The sequence below is a fragment of the Pelophylax lessonae genome, assembly GCF_965119305.1.
Source record: "Pelophylax lessonae genome assembly, chromosome: 8".
Classification (NCBI taxonomy): Eukaryota; Metazoa; Chordata; class Amphibia; order Anura; family Ranidae; genus Pelophylax; species Pelophylax lessonae.
This window is the reverse complement of record NC_138775.1, coordinates 297,857,457-297,880,713: the sequence shown is the minus strand read 5'-3', so window position 1 is coordinate 297,880,713 and position 23,257 is coordinate 297,857,457. Positions and strand designations below refer to the sequence as shown.

The 23,257-nt window shown below is 44.7% G+C and overlaps 1 protein-coding gene across 2 annotated transcripts in view; it reads left to right on the top strand.

Annotated features, from left to right (window-relative positions):
- SLC6A9 (solute carrier family 6 member 9) overlaps positions 1-23,257 on the top strand; it is a 161,360-nt gene that overhangs the window by 123,735 nt on the left and 14,368 nt on the right. For both annotated transcript variants that reach the window (XM_082265260.1, XM_082265261.1), the window contains exons 6-11: positions 1,336-1,470; positions 6,790-6,893; positions 8,832-9,069; positions 9,210-9,344; positions 17,835-17,934; positions 22,675-22,775. In XM_082265260.1, coding sequence (XP_082121386.1) covers positions 1,336-1,470; positions 6,790-6,893; positions 8,832-9,069; positions 9,210-9,344; positions 17,835-17,934; positions 22,675-22,775 — 813 coding nt within the window. The remainder of the gene's footprint in view (positions 1-1,335; positions 1,471-6,789; positions 6,894-8,831; positions 9,070-9,209; positions 9,345-17,834; positions 17,935-22,674; positions 22,776-23,257) is intronic.

Below are 23,257 nucleotides of genomic sequence, written 5' to 3'. Positions count from 1 at the left end.
CCATTACTGGTTTCACCCCCCCCCTCCCCCTTCCAGTCCATTACTGGTATCACCCCCCTCCTTCCAGTCCATTACTGGTATCACCCGCCCCCCACCTTCCAGTCCATTACTGGTTTCACCCCCCCCCTCTTTCTTACAGTCCATTACTGGTATCACCCGCCCCCCCCTTCCAGTCCATTACTGGTATCACCCTCCCCTACCAATCCATTACTGGTATCACCCCCCCCCCCCTCCTTCTAGTCCATTACTGGTATCACCCCCCTTCCAGTCCATTACTAGTATCCCTCCCCACCCTTCCAGTCCATTACTAGTATCCCTCCCCACCCTTCCAGTCCATTACTGGTATCAGCCACCCCCCCCCCCCTTCCAATTGTTCCATTTTAGCACGGGTGGGTGAACAACCCTGGTGAGGTGGAGATCCACCTGAACAATATGGAAGAGATCAAAGGTCACGAGGTGCAGGATGTTTTTTTAAGAAGGAAGATAACCTCGGAGGCCCCCCAAAACGGAAGGAAGTGCATAACGCAGAGTTCAGAGGTCAGGAGTAAATAATGCAGAGGAGGTCAGTAGTATGTAACGCAGAGGTCAGTAGTATGTAATGCAGAGGTCAGGAGTAAATAACGCACAGTTCAGAGGTTAGTAGTATGTACGCAGAGGTCAGTAGTATCTAACGCACAGTTCAGAGGTCAGTAGTATGTAACGCAGAGTTCAGAGGTCAGTAGTATGTAACTCAGAGGTCAGGAGTAAATAACGCACAGTTCAGAGGTTAGTAGTATGGTACGCAGAGGTCAGTAGTATGTTACGCAGAGGTCAGTAGTATGTACGCAGAGGTCAGTAGTATCTAACGCACAGTTCAGAGGTCAGTAGTATGTAACGCAGAGTTCAGAGGTCAGTAGTATGTAACTCAGAGGTCAGGAGTAAATAACGCAGAGTTCAGAGGTCAGTAGTATGCAACACAGAGGTCAGTAGTATGTAACGCAGAAGTCAGGAGTAAATAACGCAGAGTACATTCTGTTCTTGCTTTCTCGGCTGTTTACAGAATATTTAGGTTCCAGGAGCTCCCTGGTTGTATCTGCAGCAGCAGCCATTAACCCTTTCCTGCTCTCTGGCATCTGCATTGTATATAGATCCCTCTTTTAACATTGCCATCCTGGCACCAACCTCCCACTGCCCCTTGACTCACCCCCCCCCCCCCCCCCCCAGCACCACCCAGGGTCACCAGACAATCTTATAACAGTAAAAAAAAGACTTTGAATTTAATGCAATTATTTATAAATTGACTTTTCCCACCCCAGTCCTCCTAACCCCCCTCTCTGGTCTCTCTGTTCCCCTCAGGTGGTCTATTTCACAGCCACCTTCCCCTATGTGGTCCTCACAATCCTCTTTGTGCGTGGCATTACCCTGGAGGGAGCCGTCACCGGGATCATGTATTATCTGACACCGCAGTGGGACAAGATCCTGGAAGCCAAGGTAATCCATAGTGTCATCATATCCTCGTACATGGGGTGACCTCTGATGGTCAGAGAAGATCCTCCTTCATCTCACACACCTGCACCATGCAGTCCTGGCGTACTTCCATACCATGGAACAAGGGGGAACTTTTTTAAATCTTCTTCTGTTATACACTAAATATCATGTTCAGCAATTTAGAGAAGTTAGGGGCCACAGATGAGGCCTCCTACACCTTGCATGTTGACAATCTCTGGTGTAGTATAATAATGCAGGATGATATCGCCATCTTGTGGCCAAATCAATATTAGCTCTTTGGTACTTCCTTAGCTGCCCTATCAGACCCCAGCAGTCAGTAGTACAATCATTCATTTGTAAAGAGGCTGTAATGAAAGAGATCTCTAGCAGTCTCATGTTGCATAGCCCCACTTTCTCCTGTATTGTGTCCCCCCCCCCACCCCTGATGCAGGTCTGCACACTTTGATTTCCTCCTCTAGTACATTTGAAGTCTCTGAGAGTCTTTTGTTATATGCTGAATATTATGTGTGACCCTTTAGAGACATCAGGGGCCACAGATGAGGCCCCCAACACCTTGCATGTTGACAACCACTGGTGTAGTATAATAGCACAGGATAATATCGCCATCTTGTGGCCACATCAGTATCAGCCATTTAGCACTTCCTGAGCTGCCCTTTGCAGACCCCAGCAGACAGTAGTGGAATCATTCATTTGTAAAGAGGCTGTAAAGAAGGAGATCTCTAGCAGTCTCATGTTGCATATCCCCGTTATCTCTTGTAATGTGTCCTCCGCCACCTCTGTTGCAGGTCTGCAGTCGTCGATTGCCTCCTCTAATATGTCTAAAGTCTCTGAGAGTATTTTGTTATATACTGAACATAATGTGGGGCCCTTTGGGGATGACAGGGGCCCCAGATGAGGCCCCAAACACCTTGAAAGTTAACAACCACTGGTATAGTATGATAATGCAGGATTATATCACCATCTTGTGGCCAAATCAATATCAGCCCTTGGGTACTTCCTGAGCTGCCCTTTGCAGACCCCAGCAGTCAGTAGTGGAATCATTCATTTGTAAAGAGTCTGTAATGACAATGATCTCTAGCAGTCTCATGTTGCATGGCCCCACTATCTCATTTATTGTGTCCCCTACCACCCCTAATGCAGGTCTGAAGACCTTCCCACATCAATATCAGCCCTTTGGTATTTGCTGTGCTGCCCTATTAGACCCTAGCAGTCAGTATTGGAATAAATCATTTGTAAAGAGACTCTAATGAAGGAGATCTCTAGCAGTCTCATGTTGCATGGCCCGCTATCTCCTGTATTGTGTCTCCCACTACCCCTAATGCAGGTCTGCAGTCTTTGATTGCCTCCTCTAGTATATTTGAAGCCTCTGAGAGTATTTTGTTATATACTGAATATAATGTGGGGCCCTTTGGAGATATCAGGGGCCACAGATGAGACCCCCAACACCTTGCATGTTGACAACCACTGGTGTAGTATAATAATACAGGATGATATCGCCATCTTGTGGCCACATCAGTAATAGCCATTTGGTACTTCCTGAGCTGCCCTTTGCAGACTCCAGCAGTCAGTAGTGGAATCATTCATTTTGTAAAGAGGCTGTAATGAAGGAGATCTCTAGCAGTTTCATGTTACATTCCCCCACTGTCTCCTGTACTGTGTCCTCCACCACCCCTGTTGCAGGCCTGTACGCTTTGATTACATAGTTAGTCTGGTTGAAAAACACAAGTTCATCCAGTTCAACAAATAAAAGTGAAAAAATAAAAATATGTTTGAAGTCTCTGACAGTCTTCTGTAATATACTGAATATTATGTGGCCATTGGAGACATCAGGGGCCAAAGTTGAGGCCCCCTACACATTACATGTTGGCAATTACTGGTGTAGTATGATAATTCTGGACAATATCACCACCATTTGGCCAAATCTGCAGAGTGCAGGGGTCAGTAAGTTGGGGCCTCCTTCACCTTGCATGTTGACAATCACTGGTGTAGTATGATAACACAGGATGATATCGCCATCTTGTGGCCACATCAATATCAGCCCTTGGGTACTTCCTGAGCTGCCCTTTTCAAACTCCAGCAGTCAGTAGTGGAATTGTAATGAAGAAGATCTCTAGCAGTCTCAGGACACATGTGCCCCACTATCTCCTATATTGTGCCCTCTACCACCCCTGATGCAGGTCTGTAGTCTCTGATTGTCCCCTCTAGTATGTCTGAAATCTCTGAGAGTCTTCTGGTATATTCTGAATATTATATGTGGCCCTTTGGAGACGTCAGGGGTCAAAGTTGAGCCCCCCTACACATTACATGTTGACAATTACTGGTGTAGTATGATAATGCTGGACAATATCGCCATCTTTTGGCCACATCAATATCAGCCCTTTGGTACTTGCTGTGCTGCCTGATCAGACCCCAGCAGTCAGTAGTGGAATCATTCATTTGTAAAGAGGCTATAATGAAAGAGATCTCTAGCAGTCTGATGTTGCATGGCCCCACTATTTCCTGTATTGTGTCCCCTACCACCCCTGATGCAGGTCTGCACCCTTTGATTGCCTCCTCTAGTACATTTGAAGTCTCTGAGAGTCTTTTGTTATATGCTGAATATTATGTGGGACCCTTTAGAAACATCAGGGGGCCACAGATGAGACCCCCAACACCTTGCATGTTGATAACCACTGGTGTAGTATAATAACACAAGCTAATATCGCCATCTTGTGGCCACATCATTATCAGCCATTTGGCACTTCCTGAGCTGCCCTTTGCAGACCCCAGCAGTCAGTAGTAGAATCATTCAAAGGCTGTAATGAAGGAGATCTCTAGCAGTCTCATGTTGCATATCCCCGTTATCTCTTGTAATGTGTCCTCCACCACCTCTGTTGCAGGTCTGCAGTCTTCGATTGCCTCCTCTAATATGTCTAAAGTCTCTGAGAGTCTTTTGTTATATACTGAAAATAATGTGGGGCCCTTTGGGGATGACAGGGGCCACAGATGAGGCCCCCAACACCTTGAAATTTGACAACCACTGGTGTAGTATGATAATGCAGGATGATATCGCCATCTTGTGGCCAAATCAATATCAGCCTTTGTGTACTTCCTGAGCTGCCCTTTGCAGACCCCAGCAGTCAGTAGTGGAATCATTAATTTGTAAAGAGTCTGTAATGACAATGATCTCTAGCAGTCTCATGTTGCATGGCCCCACTATCTCCTGTATTGTGTCCCCCACCACCCCTAATGCAGGTCTGCAGACCTTCCCACATCAATATCAGCCCTTTGGTATTTGCTGTGCTGCCCTATCAGACCCCAGCAGTCAGTATTGGAATAAATCATTTGTAAAGAGACTGTAATGAAGGAGATCTCTAGTAGTCTCATGTTGCATGGCCCCACTATTCCCTGTACTGTGTCCTCCACCACCTCTGTTGCAGGTCTGCAGTCTTCGATTGCCTCCTCTAATATGTCTGAAGTCTCTGAGAGTCTTTTGTTATATACTGAATATATTGTGGGGCCTTTTGGAGATATCAGGGGCCACAGATGAGGCCCCCAACACCTTGCATGTTGACAACCACTGGTGTAGTATAATAATACAGGATGATATAGCCATCTTGTGGCCACATCAGTAATAGCCATTTGGTACTTCCTGAGCTGCCCTTTGCAGACTCCAGCAGTCAGTAGTTTAATCATTCATTTGTGAAGAGGCTGTAATGAAGGAGATCTCTAGCAGTTTCATGTTACATTCCCCCACTGTCTCCTGTACTGTGTCCTCCACCACCCCTGTTGCAGGCCGCCAAAGTTGAGGCCCTCTACACATTACATGTTGGCAATTACTGATGTAGTATGATAATTCTGGACAATATCGCCACCTTTTGGCCAAATTAATATCAGCCGAGTGCAGGGGTCAGTAAGTTAGGGTCTCCTTCACCTTGCATGTTGACAATCACTGGTGTAGTATGATAACACAGGATGATATCGCCATCTTGTGGCCACCTCAATATCAGCCCTTGGGTTAAGGCCTCCTGCACCTTACATGTTGCTAACCTCTGATGCATTATGATAATGCTGGATGATATTACCCTCTTGTGGTCAATATATACTGAATATTATGTGCAGCCATTTAGAGACATCAGGGGCCCCAAATGAGGCCCTCAACACCTTGCATTTTGACAACCACTGGTGTAGTATAATAAAATAGGATGATATCGCCATCTTGTGGCCAAATCAATATAAGCATGTGAGACTTCAGATATTGAAATTATCACAAATGTCCAGCCAGCAGTGAGGTCCAGACTATTGATCGACCGATGTCATTTTTTTATTGCCGATACCGATATTTTGGTCATCGGATATCGGTATTGGCTGATATTTTCGGACATTTAAAAACATTTTTTTTTTTTTTACACAGGTACTCTGGTGGAGGGATCTGGGGGTCTAAAAGACCCCAAACCCCTCCTTTGCACTTAAAAGCATTTAAAACGCCAAGTTTGGCTCTTTTGAATGCTCAAACTATTTTTTTTTTTTTTGCTGCCGAGAACCCGGAAGTGATGTCATAACATCACTTCTGGGCTTTTTACATGGAGACCCGATCAGAGCGGAATGCGGCTTTGATCGGGTCTTTTCTTCGGCGACTGTGCAGGTAGGATGCCCGGGTCTCCCGGTGGGATGCGAGACCCGGGCGAGCCGCGGAAGGTGGTGGGAGGGGGGGACCTCCCCTCCCGCTCCTTGTAATGACAGCCAAGCGGCTTCTCAGCCGCATCGGTTGTCATTACAAGACAGCCGACCGTTGGCTATGGACGCCGGTACCGGGGTGATGCCTCTAGCTGTAGGCATCACTCCGGTACAAGCACTTTCCCGAAATATCGTCAATATCGGTAACCTCAGGGACCGATTCCGATGTATCGGGAAAAGTGCATATCGGCCCCTGATATATACGCATTGCCGATAATCGGTCGATCCCTAGTCCAGACATCCTGCACAGTGATAACAAGAGTCCCAGCCATGGATGCTCTGAATGCTCTGAATGTTCGCTGTGCATTGTTTGTAAGTCTTTTACATTTGTAGTATATAAAGTTTTAGTGTGTTCAATTTGAAGTCACAGGTTCGGATTATAGAATGTTGTTTGTATCTATTTTATCTGCATTGTGACAATGAAGGTGACTGTGAATTCTTCATGATGTTGATTATGTGTGCATTTTTTTCCCAGGTGATCGCTGACATTAAACCAAGAAAATAGTTATTTCCTATCAATCAGCCATATACATTATTTTCATATATAATGAGGATTTATAGGAGTTTCTTTGTGTCCACCTGTAGGTTTGGGGTGATGCTGCCTCTCAGATATTCTACTCTCTGGGATGTGCGTGGGGGGGACTTATCACCATGGCTTCCTACAACAAGTTTCACAACAACTGTTACAGGTAAGTGGGTCACTGGTTGGAGTCACCCTAGACTTAGCTTTGTATGTAGTTGTTACTATTTTGAATTTCATTTGTTGGGTGAGTGGAAAGGAAGGGATCGGCAGAGAGGGGTGGAGGACACTGAGCGGAGGCCAGTGGAGGGATTGGCAGAAAGGAGTGGTAGACACTGAATGGAAGCCAGTGTAGGGATTGGCAGAGAGGGATGGAGGACACTGAGCGGAGGCCAGTGGAGGGATTGGCAGAGAGGGGTGGACACTGAAGGAAATCCAATGGAGGGATTGGCAGAGAGGGGCAGAGAACACTGAATGGAGACCAGTGCAGGGAATGGCAGAGAGGGATGGAGAATGCTGAATGGAGACGTGTAGAGGGATTGGCAGAGAGGGGTGGAGGACACTGAATGGAAGCCAGTGGAGGGATTGGCAGAGATGGGTGGAGGACACTGAATGGAAGCCAGTGGAGGGATTGGCAGAGAGTGGTAGAGGACACTAAATGGAAGCCAGTGGAGGGAGTGGAAGAGAGGGGTGGAGGACACTGAATGGAAGCCAGTGGAGGGATTGGCAGAGAGGGGTGGAGGACACTGAATGGAAGCCAGTGGAGGGATTGGCAGAGAGGGGTGGAGGACACTGCATGGAAGCCAGTGGAAGGAGTGGCAGAGAGGGGTGGAGGACACTGAATGGAAACCAGTGGAGGGATTGGCAGAGAGGGGTGGAGGATACTGAATGGAGGCCAGTGGAGGGATTGGCAAAGAGGGGTGGAGGACACTGAATGGAGGCCAGTGGAGGGATTGGCAGAGAGGGGTGGAGGACACTAAATGGAGGCCAGTGGAGGGATTGATAGAGAGGGGTGAAGGACACTGAATGGAAGCCAGCGGAGGGGTGGGAAAAAAAGAGGCGTGACAGACACTGAATGAAGACCAGCGTAGGGATTGGCAGAGAGGGGTGGAGGACACTGAATGGAGGCCAGTGGAAGGATTGGTAGAGAGGGGAGAAGGACGCTGAGTTGTAGCCAGCGAAGGGGGTGGGAAAGAAGAGGGATGACAAACACTGAATGAAGACCAGTGGAGGGAATGGCGGAGAGGGGTGGAGGACATTAAATGGAGGCTGGGGGAGGCATCCTTGGTCAACAAGGATGGAGTTGTATAGTTGAGATTAGAAATAATAAGTGAATTAGCACATAACTTGGTGGTTTCATTAGGTAAGATGGGACGAATTGTGTAAATGTAAAAGTTGAAGGTGGAAGGATTTGTTGTTGTATATCATAAAGGTGGTCGCAGTGATGTCATATCTGTGATAAATTTTGTAGCTGAAGATCCATCCATGAATACAATAATTATCAAGTGTCCCATTTTCTTGGGTCAGACCATGTCTATGGTGGTGGGTAGACTCCTTGCTGACCAATTTCAGGAGGAGAAACAATTGAATAGGTTAGAAAGTATTTATAACCAGCACACCATCCTTATACCAGGAATAGATGTATATTGCGTCACAAAGGGGCACAGTACAGAAAACTATTGTTTTAGAGCCTCAACAATGAAGGATTCCTGGCTCAACCCCAAAACTTGGTTTTCTGCTGTTTTCTGCATTGTTGATGAAACAATAAACATCTATCTCTAATACAAGGACATTACTTTGATTTACAATACATGTGTCTGTCCTTCTGATCCGCATCCAAAATTTTATTCTATGACCCATGTTCATACAATGTGTGAGCGATACATAGACTGTCCGAGGTTAGAATGTCTGCGTCCCCACATGGACAGAAGTTACCCCTGTGAATCCACATCAAATTGCCTGTCAGCAGGACATTCTGAAGGATTTGAGCACATTTGTGGACCCTCTCTTTGATGGCTTTTTGGGGTCACACAGAAGCTGTAGAGCCCCCTCCCGGAATCCTGCACATTGGAGCCTGATACAAATTTATTTTATCCCCTTCCTTCAGGGACAGCATCATCATCAGCATCACCAACTGCGCCACCAGTGTCTACGCCGGCTTTGTCATCTTCTCCATTCTAGGCTTCATGGCAAACCACCTGGGTGTGGACGTGTCCAAAGTGGCTGATCATGGTCCTGGCCTGGCCTTTGTGGCCTATCCTGAGGCTCTTACCCTGCTGCCCATATCTCCTCTGTGGTCCGTATTATTCTTCTTTATGCTCATCCTGCTGGGACTGGGCACACAGGTAAGCTCCAGTATTAAATGGTTGGAGTTGGCCAATCTTCAGCCATTTATAATATATGAGAAATGTTCCCCTTGGGGGGTAATTGTGGCACTTTGTGTCACCTCTTGCTATAACCCCCTTCTGGCTCTCATTGGCTGCAGTTCTGCCTGCTGGAGACTCTGGTCACGGCCGTTGTGGATGAGATTGGCAATGACTGGATTATTCGCTGGAAGACAATTGTGACGCTCGGAGTGGCGGTGATTGGTTTTCTGCTGGGAATCCCGCTGACCACACAGGTAACTGACCCCCATCCTATCACCCTTTCATGGAGCACGGGGTGACAGCTATGTGGGATATACATCCATGATAGCATTAGTGCAGGGGGGGAGGTAAGGGAAATAAAAGAATCATACATTGGCAATGGGTCCAGCAGATTCTTCTTTTGTATGTACAGAATCACCACTGATTGAGGGAGGAAAATCCAACAGGGCGGTTGTATGGAAACTGATCAGTAGATCGACTTCTGTACAACCTCAGTGCCCATACATGGATTGAAATCTGGCTGGTTCCTGCTGAGCTGGCCGAATCGCAGTCCATGTATGGCCGGCTTTAGACTGATAGTGATCTCAGCTGTAGGCTGTACCTCATAGTCATCATGCACAGCGCCAGTAGTCCTTCTGTTGGAGATAATTCTCTCTTCCCCCTCCTCCGATGTCCCTCTGTTTGTTCTTCTATATAGATCCATATCAATAAACTATTCGGCTAGAGGTGTTTTATTGCACTAAACTTCAGTTTGCAAATTATTTCACCAATTATTTTAACCACTTCAATATAGGGCACTTTCACCCCCTTCCTGCCCAGGCCAATTTTCCCCTTTTAGCGCTGTTGCATATTTGAATGACAATTGCGCGGTCATGTAACACTGTACCTACACCAAATTTATGTCATTCTCCCCACAAATAGAGCTTTCTTTTGGTGGTATTTGATCACCTCTGGGTTTTTTCCTTTTTGCTAAACAAATAAAAAAAAGACCGAAAAGTTTGAAAAAAAAAAAAGTTTTTTTGTTTGTGTTATACAATTTTGTAAATAAATAAGTTTTTTCCTGCACTGATGAGCACTGATGAGACTGCACTGACAGGCACTGATGGGGTGGCACTGATGGGGCAGCACTGATAGGCGGCACTGATAGGCACTGATATGTGGCACTGATAGGTAGCACAGATATGCAGCATTGGTGAGCACTGATAGGCGGCACTGCTGGGCACTGATAGGCGGCATTGATGGGCACTGATAGGTGGCACTGACGGGCACTGATAGGTGGCACTGATGGGCACTAATGGGCACTGATAGGCGGCACTGGTGGGCACTGATGGGCACTGATCGGTACTGACGGGCGGCACTGATGGGCACTAATGGGCACTGATAGGCGGCACTGGTGGGCAATAATGGGCACTGGTGGGCGACACTGATAGGGAGGGCACTGGCGGGCAGCACTGATGGGGAGGGCAGTGGGGGGCTCCCTGAGCCCTGATTGCCATCCCTAGTGGCCATAGTGGGCATCCCTGGGGTCATGGGTGGGCATCCCTGGTGGTTCTAGTGGCACCCCCCCCCCCCGTGGGTCTGCACTGGTAATCAATGATCTGATTACCAGTGCCGACCCCCCCCCCCCCTGTCAGGGGAGCCGTCGATCGGCGCTCCTTTACTCGTGCCTGTCAGGCACGAACTAAGGGAAGCCGATCAACGGCTCTTCCTGTTTACTATGTGACCAGCCGTGATTGGACACGGCTGGTCACATGGTAAAGAGCCTACGTCAGTAGGCTCTTTACCGAGATCGGAGATGCAGTGAGTCCGGGGGGCGCGCAGAGCTGTATTATCCTGCCGCCGTCATATGACGTCCGGTCAGGATAATACAACCACAATCCCGCCGTCAATTTGCTATAGGACGGGCGGGATGTGGTTAAAAGGAAATCATCGCCAGGGAGTTACCTAATAATTTTTGTACATAGTGTCAGAATATTTATACTGCTCTGAATATAACAGTGTCTATTTATGTCAATAAACAAAGATCTGTAAGGTAGGAGAATCTCCACTTATTTCCACAAATCAATATGTAGCGAATTCTTTTTATCGATTAATTTCTTTTTAAAAGCATATACCAATCTTAGTGAAAACAGTCTACAGTAGGGAATATATAAGAATATTTATTCACAAGACATGTATTCACAATAAATGATTAAACTTGAGATGACACAAAAAGATAACTTTACATAAAATACAAACTTCAAACAATAAATGCAATGTGATGTGTAGCTCAATAATGAAAGTAAAAATAAAACAAGATTACTATTCTTTTCCCAGCTTTAGTATAAACCATAAATGAATGTTCTAATTAATCAGACCACAATTTTCTGCGCAATGCGCAGACGATAGTCACTCCACTGCAGATGGAGCAAGAATAGGCCATGCAAAACGTGAGACTAATACGCCAATATGCGCTAAATCTGATATTAATAAAAATGTATATAAAGCAAAAATCAGCTCTTAGAGAAAAATCGACATATGGTTAATATGGCTGGGACTGTAATCTCGTTACCCTTTAGCATGAAATGTAACACATGTAAGGAAGGTAATAAAGAATATTAAATATTATTCAAATAACAGCAAGGTATATTTACCATACTTAAGATGACTGCTAGCTTAAAATGGTCGTTACCAGAGTCCTTAAGATGGCTGCCTTCCCAAAATGATGGCCAATTAGGGAGGAGTTTCGTTTGGCGTCCTTCCAAGTTTCAGATACATGATGGAGCAAGATGGAGTCTATATAGATGAGTATATGCATGGCTGTAGCAGCGTGTGTGTTGTATGTGTAATGTATGTTGTGTAATGTCGTGTGTTACATCTGGGTTCTCCTTTTTATATGGTATTGAACAAAGGACTATTAAAATTGCCATAAGTTAAACCCAGAGAGAGTAACTTCATCCCCGTTGGTTGGTTGGTTGGACTAACTTTATCCATTAACTTGTGATGTCATTGGTCAACACCTCTAACCAGTATATTAAAATTAAATTATGATTTCTTTATATTTAAGAGTAATCATCATAAAAACTTGTCCATACTCTCATAATACACATATCCATCTAATAATATCCATCATGTATCTAAGAAAGGATTAAATCTGGTAACACCATAATATAATATATTGGAAATGACTGTCTAACCTAAGACTTCAATTAGTAGCAGTCAGTCACCAGAGATGGAAGTATTGTATGACTCTTTAGATTCAGTATAACAGCATTATTTACCTACAAATAAACTTTGAACCTTATATTGACAAAGAGCTTACAATCCCAGACCCTCTAGACTCTGGCAAGGTCAGAAAAGTTTTATGACTAATTTCTACAACTTACAAAGGTTTAACATGAAGTCTTTCTTGACATGCAGAGATGAGTCATCAATATCAGTTAAAGCTAGAATTTAGCAAGAATGAAACAACTTTAATATAGAAGGTTTACATACATAACTATGTATGTTATTCATATATATATATACTTCATTGTTAATATTCTTTTATATAGAATTATAATGTATCTGTAAATCTTATTTCTAAATGAGTTTAAACACAGAATACTTGACCAGTGTTTTATGATGACCACACAGACAAGATTATCCTGGTATAGCGTCAGCTAGATTTTATTTAAAGAAAGTTAAACAGACTATTTATTTATTACCTTAGGTCAACACATCATGTTTGGGTAAACCTTTTAGAAATCTGTTGAATAGACACTTTTGCCTAAAAGGAGGTTTGAACTTTCAGTGACCTTCTACAACATGGACGCCACTGCTCAAAATCTCTATATAAAACAGAATATGACATATTTCGTTTTTTTTTATTTAATCTCCCCCAATAATTCTGACAATAGCTATGCATAAACACAGTGGCTGTCATTTTAAGGCTGTCAGTCCGGAGAGTGGGGGACAGGTGTCTTTCAGTTCAGGTAATGGGGTGCATGTGGCTGTCAGGGGAATAGGGTGCAGGTGGCCATCAGTCTGTGGGGTGGGGTGCAGGTGGCTGTTAGTCTGGGAAATGGGGTTCAGATGGTTGTCAGTACAGGTAATGGGGTGCAGGTGGCCATCAGTCTGGGGGATGGGGTGAAGGTGGCTGTTAGTCTGGGGAATGGGGTGCAGATGGTTGTCAGTACAGGTAATGGGGTGCAGGTGGCTGTCAATCTGGGAAATGGTGTGCAAATGACCATCAGTCTGGGGAATGAAGTGCAGGTGGCTGTTAATCTGGCGAATGGGGTGCAGGTGGCTGCCAACCTGGGAAATGTGGTGCAGGTGGCTGTTAGTCTGGGGAATGGGGTTCAGGTGGCCATCAGTCTGGGGAATGGGGTGCAGGTGACCATCAGTCTGGGGGGTGGGGTGCGGGCAGACTTGTATAAAGTACTCAAAATTTCTACTTGAGTAAAAGTACAAGTGCTCGATCAAAAAGTGACTTGAGTAGAAGTGGAAGTGCTCGCAGAAAAAGTTACTTAAGTAGAAGTACTAAAGTATTCAACATTTTTTTTACTTAAGTATTGCAAGTAGTTTTTTCAAAAAATTTGCTACTTAAGTACTAAAAGTAAAAGTACCAGTAGTTTTGAAAAAAAATTTCTACTCAAGTACTGAAAGTAGAAGTAGAAGTACTGTGTTATGTAGTTATTAAAGAAAGAAGTTAAAAGTTTGAACATCATATTGTTTTTTTATTATTTCAAATGATTTATTCAAATGATTAACCTAAAGGACAATCACAATTCCTTAGGCTGTAACTTTTTGTAAACAAAAAACAGATAAAGTCCCTCCCTTCCCCTTTTAAAGCATCCACCTTTTAAAGCCAGGGGTGGTCTCCTTCCTGAGCTTCCTCACTCTCACAGCCAGGCAGATCACTTGAAGTTGAAGGGCCAGGGGTGGAAGGTGGTGTTTTTGGTTCGTCCATCTTTTCAGCTGATCAAAAGGCAGAACAGGAGCATGCGCAGTCTTCTTAATCGCGGTTTGATTTGATTTGCTCAATTGATGATGATGTGCCAGGCCAGCTTCATCAAACCTACAACGCTTAAAGTGAAAAATGCATCAAAAACTACTAACAAAGTGGCTGTGCTAAAAATGCTAATAAAGTGCCTGCAATTATATATATTCTTCTTGTATTCAAAATCATCGCCCACAGTATCAAAAATAAAGTGACATGTCTGTGCTAAATGCAGTGCAAATTATTCCCACAATGTAAATGTAATTCATATAAAATATATATGACAATACCACAATAAAATAAGTTGTGATTGTGAATAAGTTAGGTGCAAGTTTAAGTGTGTAAACTAAACTTTATAAGGAAAAGTCCATAACTGAATTCCAGTGTGCAATCTAAGAAGTGCTTGTCACTTGCTGTCAGATGCTTCCACCTTTCTTCTGTGATCTGCTCAGGTAAAGTGGTGGACTGGATAGCCTCTCTCTCTGCCTCTCACCTTAGTAGCACTGGCACTGCACTGGTTCAAAAAGCTGTCTATATTATTTTCATTATAAGAACTTGTCAGAACATGCTTCCACCACCTGTCCTTCACACTAGTAGTGCTCATTTGCTTTGCTCAAGTCAAGTGCCACTGCCAGTGGCCACTGCAGTGCAGGCACAGCCGCACAGGCAGAGGCAGGCCGCAGGAAGCACAGGCCGCACCACAACACAACACTTATGGTCCATGGACCATGGATGGTCGGATAATCATCATAGCCGTCAGTCTCGCTCTTCTTGGTTCAAAAAAGCCACCCATGACCCGTGTGTATATAATATATTAATATTTTATATTGATTATTTGATTCTCAAATGGCACATTTGCCATGGCAAGGGTTAGGCCCTCTCTACGGTCCACCTCACTCACCTCATAGAGAAGAAGATGAGATGACGAAGAAAATGCTCCGAGTCCTGCTCCCGCGTCCCGCCGCCGTGTAACAACTCCTCTCAGTAAGGGCCCTAAGGGGTGGAGCCTGAGTGACACACAACACGTCTAGAGGCAGAGACCTCGAGCGGGAAGACGGCAGCATGGCTCCTCCTGTGCAGTCTTAACTTGATGATCATGACAGTGATTCTGCGGGCCGCGGCGCGAGCGAGGCTGTGGGATTGATTGAATTGAGTTGTACTGCCTACTGCTACACGCTACCTACTACTACTACTAAATTGTGAGTCAGTATATTTTATTTCATTTTTATATATAAAAGCGGTATTGTTGAGCACTACTAGCCACTAGATCTCCTGGCTGTCACTTTGTCACATGTTGGGGAATCACAGCGGCTCGGCTCCAGAAGTGGCGGGTGTCCCCGTCATCCTGCCAGGGCCGCCAAGAAGTTCATCAACTAATCTTAAGTTATTAATATCTTATGAGGAGAGGACCAATGAGATTGAGAATTGAAATAATTAAATATATATGGCTTTTTGAACCAGTGCAGTCAGTGCCACAGTGCCACCCAGACGCTATCCACCAGTGCCACCACCATTAAGTGTGTTGGTCGGTCACTCGAGCACTGAAGGAGGTGGAAGCATCTGACAAGTGAAGTGACACTTTAGATTTGCACACTGGAATTCATTTATGGACTTTTCGTTATAGATAGGTTTACACACTTCAACTTGTTGCACGCACCTGACCTAACTTATTTCATAACTTATTTTATTGTGATTTATTGTCATATTTTATATGAATTGCATTTACTGTTACATTGTGGGAATAATTATTTTCACTGCATTTAGGCTTTAGCACATTCATGTCACTTTATTTTTGATACTGTGTGGAGTGTGGGCAGGGCACTGGGGGCAACGATGATATTATATCGACTGCACAGGCACTTTATTCGCACAGCCAAGTTGTGTGTGTTAGTAGTTTCTTGATGCACTTTAAGCGCTGCAGCACCATTTATTTGTTTGTTTCATATTTTCTTTTTATTGGAAAGATTTGGTATAGCAGCTTTTATTATACACAGCCTTTATTTTCGTATGCGCTGATTTACAAATGACATTATACACATTTTTTTGAGCTTTATGCAACCTGCCATCTACTGTTCTGGCAGTGGTAATTTTTTTAAAAGTAACGAGTAACTATGCAGCACAAAAAAAAAATACTTGAGTAGAAGTATCGAAATCATCAAAAAAATGTAGTGAAGTAAAAGTAGAAGTAGGAGAAAAAAATTCTACTCTAGGAAAGTACAGATACCGCATTTCGGTACTTAAGTACAGTACTCAAGTAGATCTACTTCGTTATTATACATCTCTGGGTGCGGGTAACTGTTAGTCTGGGAAATGCGGTGCAGATGGCTGTTAGTCTGGGGAAAGGGGTTCAGGTGGCCATCAGTCTGGGGAATGGGGTGCAGGTGACCATCAGTCTGGGGGGTGGGTTGCAGGTAGCTGTTAGTCTGGGGAATAGGGTGCAGGTGGCTGTTAGTCTGGGGAATAGGGTGTAGGTGGACATCAGTCAGGGGAATAGGGTGCAGGTGGCCATCAATCTGGGGAATGGGGTGCAGGTGGCCATCAGTCTTGGGAATGAGGTGCAGGTGGCTATTAGTCTGGGGAATGAGGTGCAGGTGGCCATCATTCTGAGGGGTGGGGTGGGGTGCAGGTAGCTGTTAGTCTTGGACATGTGATGCATGTGGTCTTCAGTACCTGTAGTGGGGTGCAGGTGGCTATCAGTCCAAGTAGTAGAGTACAGTTGGTCATCAGTCCTGTAGTGGGGTGCACAGGGTGTTGACAGTCTTAGAAGTGGGGGCCATCATTCCTGCAGTGGGTTACAGTTGGACATCGTTCCTGTAGGGGGGTACATTTTTCCTGTAGTAGGGTACAGGTGGCCATCATTCCTGTAGTGGGGTACAGTTGGCCGTCATTCCAGTAGTGGGGTACAGGTGGTCATTGTTACTGTAGTGGGGTACAGGTGGCCATTGTTCCTGTAGTGGGGTACAGGTGACCATCGCTCCTGTAGTGGGGTACAGTTGGCCCACATTCCTGTAGTGGGGTACAGGTGGCCATCAATTCCGGTATTTGAGTGCAGGTGGCCTTTGGTCTCGGTAATGGGGAGCAAGTGGCCATCAACCCTGGTACTGAAGTGAGTGCAGGTGGCCATCAGTCCCGGTGGTGGGGAGCAAGTGGCCATCAGTCCCGATAGTGAGCTGCAGGTGGCCATCAGTCCTGGTACTGAAGTGAGTGCAGGTGGCCATCAGTCCTGGTAGTGGGGTGCAGGTGGCCATTGGTCCCAGTAGTGGGGTGCAGGTGGCCATCAGTCCTGGTACTGAAGTGAGTGCAGGTGGCCATCAGTCCCGGTAGTGGGGTGCAGGTGGCATTCGGCCCCAGTAGTGGGGTGCAGGTGGCCATCAGTCCTGGTACTGAAGTGAGTGCTGGTGGCCATCAGTCCCGGTAGTGAGGTGCAGGTGGCCATCAGTCCTGGTACTGAAATGAGTGCAGGTGGCCATCAGTCCTGGTAGTGGGGTTCAGGTGGCCATCAGTCCCGGTAGTAAGGTGCAGGTACTGAAGGGATTGCAGGTGGCCATCGGTCCCAGTAGTCGGGGGTAAGTAGGCCATGAGTACCGGTAGTCGGGTGCAGGTGGCTAACAGTTGATACTGTGTAACAAATAATAACAATAAGAAACCCTTTTAAGTGCTGGGAGTCCATCTTGGAGGACAGCAATGGCGGAGCATAGAAAGTTCTAGCTGTATTGTTAGCGCTCTGGTGATTATTATTATCTCTCTGATGATTGGCTCCAATCTGTGTCCTTCTCTCCCATAGGCTGGAATCTATTGGCTCCTTCTGATGGATAATTACGCAGCCAGCTTTTCTCTGGTCATCATTTCCTGTATCATGTGTGTGTCTATAATGTATATTTATGGTGAGTGACCCTTTGATACACATTTCCTATTGGACGTAGAACTGTAATAGGTGATTAACAGCACAATCTGCTTGCGTGCCAAGTGGCGTCACTATAGGGGTGCGGGGGGGGGGTGCAGACCATACCCGGGTGACACCCGCCAGAGGGGTGACACCATGGCCGGATCTAGAGGGGGTGCTGAGTTTAGTTGTACCCCCCGGTAACAGTCTTTTCATGGATGCTGTTCCTGGCTGCTGAGTTCCTTCCCCCCTATCTCCTCACTCACGGTCAGGACAAGGGGAGAACAGCCAGGAGCAGTGAAGTCCATAAAGGAGAGGACAGAGATCAGAGAGCTGGGAGGTGCGGGCTGTGTTCTCCCCTTCTGCAATTTTGAAGCATGACATGTTGGGTATCTATTAACTCAGCATAACATTATCTTTCACATTATAGAAAAACACTGGGCTAACTTTACTGTTTTCTTATTTTTTGATTCAAAACTGTTTGTAAGACCGCTGCGCAAATACAGTATGACATAAAGTATTGCAACCATCTCCATTTTATTCTCTAGGGTCTCTGCTAAAATATATATATATATATATATATATATATATATATATATATATAGTGCCTTGCGAAAGTATTCGGCCCCCTTGAACTTTGCGACCTTTTGCCACATTTCAGGCTTCAAACATAAAGATATAAAACTGTAATTTTTTGTGAAGAATCAACAACAAGTGGGACACAATCATGAAGTGGAACAAAATTTATTGGATATTTCAAATTTTTTTAACAAATAAAAAACTGAAAAATTAGGCGTGCAAAATTATTCAGCCCCTTTACTTTCAGTGCAGCAAACTCTCTCCAGAAGTTCAGTGAGGATCTCTGAATGATCCAATGTTGACCTAAATGACTAATGATGATAAATAGAATCCACCTGTGTGTAATCAAGTCTCCGTATAAATGCACCTGCACTGTGATAGTCTCAGAGGTCAGTTTAACCACTTTACCACCGGAGGATTTTGCTGTCTTACGTCTGGGCCACTTTTTGCGATGCGGCACTGTGCCATTTTAACTGACAATTGCGCGGTCGTGCAACGCCGTACCCAAACGAAATTTACATCCTTTTTTCCCACAAACAGAGCTTTCTTTTGGTGGTATTTGATCATCTCTGCAATTTTTATTTTTTGCGATATTATTAAAAAAAAGCGACAAATTTGAAAAATAACAATATTTTTCTACTTTGACAGTTAAAAAATATCCAATATATTCAATTTTTGTCATATATTTAGGCCAAAATGTATTTAGCTACATGTCTTTGACAAAAGAATTCTCAATGAGATGTCCTTTTTTTCCCCACAAACAGAGCTTTCTTTTGGTGGTATTTGATCACCTGTGCAATTTTTACTTTTTGCGCTATAAACAAAAAAAGAGCGACAATTTTGAAAAAAATAACAATATTTTTCACTTTTTTTTATATGAAATTCCCCCCCCCCCCCCCCAAAAAAAATGTAAAAATCAAAATTTTATAACATTTTAGGCCAATTTGTTTTCTGCTACCTATGTTTAGTAAAAAAATCGCAATAAGCGTATTTTGATTGGTTTGCGCAAAAGTTATCGCCGCTACTAACTATGGGAAATTTATGTAATTTTTATTGTTTTTTTTTTTTAACTAGTAATGGTGGCGATCTGCGATTTTTTTGCGGGACTGCGACATTGCGGCGGACAGATCGGACCCTTGACTGACATTTTTGACACTTTTGGGGGTACCAGTGACATTACTACAGTAATCAGTGCTATAAATATGCACTGTTACTGTAAAAATGACACTGGCAGGGAAGGGGTTAACTTTTATTGGTGATCAAGGGGTTAATGTATGCCTGGTGCTTACTAACGTGTGTGGGGGGAGGGGATTGTGTGACACAGGCACAGATCGCAAGTTGAGCTATGCTGAATCCTGCAATCTGACCCTGCCTGTCACTTAGGAGATCCGCCCGCTCTGTTTACACAAGCGGGCGGATCTCCACACTCGATCCCCGACGATCGGGGAAGAGCGGCGGTGATCACCGCCTCTCCTCGCCTGGCCCGACTCCCGCTGTAACTGAATACAGCGGGAGCGAGCCTCCGGCTGCGCATGCGCCACCGAGAGGGGGGAACGTCTGGTGACGTAGGTCTACGTCGCCAAACGATAACGAGCCACTGTCCCGCAGTAGCAGCACAGTGAGCAGTGTTAAAGTGGTTAAAGCGCAGAGAGCATCATGAAGAACAAGGAACACACCAGGCAGGTCTGAGATACTGTTGTGGAGAAGTTTAAAGCCGGATTTGGATACAAAAAGATTTCCCAAGCTTTAAACATCCCAAGGAGCACTGTGCAAGCGATAATATTGAAATGGAAGGAGTATCAGACCACTGCAAATCTACAAAGACCTGGCCGTCCCTCTAAACTTTCAGCTCATACAAGGAGAAGACTGATCAGAGATGCAGCCAAGAGGCCCATGATCACTCTGGATGAACTGCAGAGATCTACAGCTGAGGTGGGAGACTCTGTCCATAGGACAACAATCAGTCGTATACTGCACAAATCTGCCCTTTATGGAAGAGTGGCAAGAAGAAAGCCATTTCTTAAAGATATCCATAAAAAGTGTTGTTTAAAGTTTGCCACAAGCCACCTGGGAGACACCAAACATGTGGAAGAAGGGGCTCTGCTCAGATGAAACCAAAATCAAACTTTTTGGCAACAATCTAAAACATTATGTTTGCGTAAAAGCAACACAGCTCATCACCCTGAACACACCATCCCCCACTGTCACACATGGTGGTGGCAGCATCATGGTTTGGGCCTGCTTTTCTTCAGCAGGGACAGGGAAGATGGTTAAAATTGATGGGAAGATGGATGGAGCCAAATACAGGACCATTCTGGAAGAAAACCTGATGGAGTCTGCAAAAGACCTGAGACTGGGACGGAGATTTGTCTTCCAACAAGACAATGATCCAAAACATAAAGCAAAATCTACAATGGAATGGTTCACAAATAAACATATCCAGGTGTTAGAATGGCCAAGTCAAAGTCCAGACCTGAATCCAATAGAGAATCTGTGGAAAGAACTGAAAACTGCTGTTCACAAACGCTCTCCACCCAACCTCACTGAGCTCGAGCTGTTTTGCAAGGAGGAATGGGCAAAAATTTCAGTCTCTCGATGTGCAAAACTGATAGAGACATACCCCAAGCGACTTACAGCTGTAATCGCAGCAAAAGGTGGCGCTACAAAGTATTAACTTAACCACTTAAGCCCCGGAAGATTTTACCCCCTTCGTGACCAGGGGGTATTTTGCAATTCGGCACTGCGTGATTTTAATGGACAATTACGCGGTCGTGCGACGCTGTACCTAAACGAATTTGACGTCCTTTTTTTTCCCACAAACAGAGTTTTCTTTTGGTGGTATTTGATCACCTGTGCGATTTTTTGATCATGGGCTATAAACAAAAAAAGAGCGTAAATTTTGCAAAAATAACAATATTTTTCACATTTTTTTAAATGAAATTCCCCCAAAAAAATGTAAAAATCAAAATTTTTTTAGCATTTTCGGCCAATTTGTTTTATGCTACATATGTTTGGTAAAAAAAATTGCAAAAAGCGTATTTTGATTGGTTTGCGCAAAAGTTATCACGTTTACTAACGAAGGGAAAGATTTTTGTCATTTTTGTTGTTTTTTTTTTTTTAACGCGTAATGGCGCGATCTGCAATTTTTTTTTTTTTGCGGGACTGCGACATTGCGGCGGACAGATCGGACCCTTGACTGACATTTTTGACACTTTTGGGGTTACCAGTGACATTACTGCAGTAATCAGTGCTATACATATGCACTGTTACTGTAAAATGACACTGGTAGTAAAGGGGCTAACATTATTTGAGAGGGAGGGGCTGTGTGTGTCCCTAGGGGCGTGATTCTAACTGTGATTGGCTGTGGCTTGACGTGTAGGAACAATGATCAACGGTCCTACATAGTAGAACCGTATGATCACTGTTCCTACACAGGGGAGAATGACAGGTGGCTTTGTTTACATCAGCCGCCTGCCTTTCTCCCGGTGTCATGGACGATCGTGAGTGAGCGGCGGACATCGGGTCCGCCGCTCACACGCGCGGGGGGGTCCGTGACCGTGCGGGAGCGGGAGCGCGCTCGCTCCCCAGAGCCTCACAGGCTAGTGACGTACCGGTACGTCACTTTGCCTGTGAGGAGCTGACCGCCGCAGTATATGTACTTGCGGCGGTCGGCAAGTGGTTAAGGGGGCTGAATAATTTTGCACGCCCAATTTTTCAGTTTTTTATTTGTTAAAAAAGTTTGAAATATCCAATAAATTTCGTTCCACTTCATGATTGTGTCCCACTTGTTGTTGATTCTTCACAAAAAATTACAGTTTTATATCTTTATGTTTGAAGCCTGAAATGTGGCAAAAGGTCGCAAAGTTCAAGGGGGCCGAATACTTTCGCAAGGCACTATATATATATATATATATATATATATATATATATATATATATATATATATATGTTTGGGGGTTCTAAGTAATTTTCTAGCATAAAATACTGATTTTAACTTGTAAACAATAAGTGCCAGAAAAAGCCTGGTCTGCGATTGGATTATAGCAGCAACGGCTGTGAGGATCACTTCTATGGATACTTATCATGTGATCTATGATGAAATGTTAATTATTGTACTGATTGGACCCCACCATGTTGTCTGACCCTCTCTTACCTCTCCCAGGTCACCGGAAATACTTCAAGGACATCGAAATGATGTTGGGGTTCCCCCCTCCCCTCTTCTTCCAGGTCTGCTGGCGGTTCATCTCCCCGGCCATTATCATTGTAAGTCTCTCCTGATCACCTTCATTGATCTGCGCACATAATATTCCAGGGAATATAGGAGTGCACATTGCATTAGGATGTGCACCTTAAAGCTCAAACACATGCATGTGTATATATATATATATATATATATATATACTGACGGTGTCAGAAGAGCAGTGGATGGTGTCAGTAAGTTTTTATTTGTATGATTTTATTTTTTACAAATTTATTTTTGATACAAATTTTTTAGGAGCCCCCGTTTGGGGGTTTGCTGAAATATCAGGGGTTCAAACAGGCGGAATCTGCGCCACACAGAGGGTGATTAGGGTGTGCCCAGGCACATCTGGCACACCCAGGTGGGCACGCCTATGCCAGGGAATAAGTCTGTGCTGGGATCGCTGTCAGATTGTCTTTAGTAAAGAAAGGAAAGGATACAACATTGAGTTAAGTGGCTCCTCCCCCACCATTGTTGGGTCTGGTGTCTCTCATATTCCTCCTGA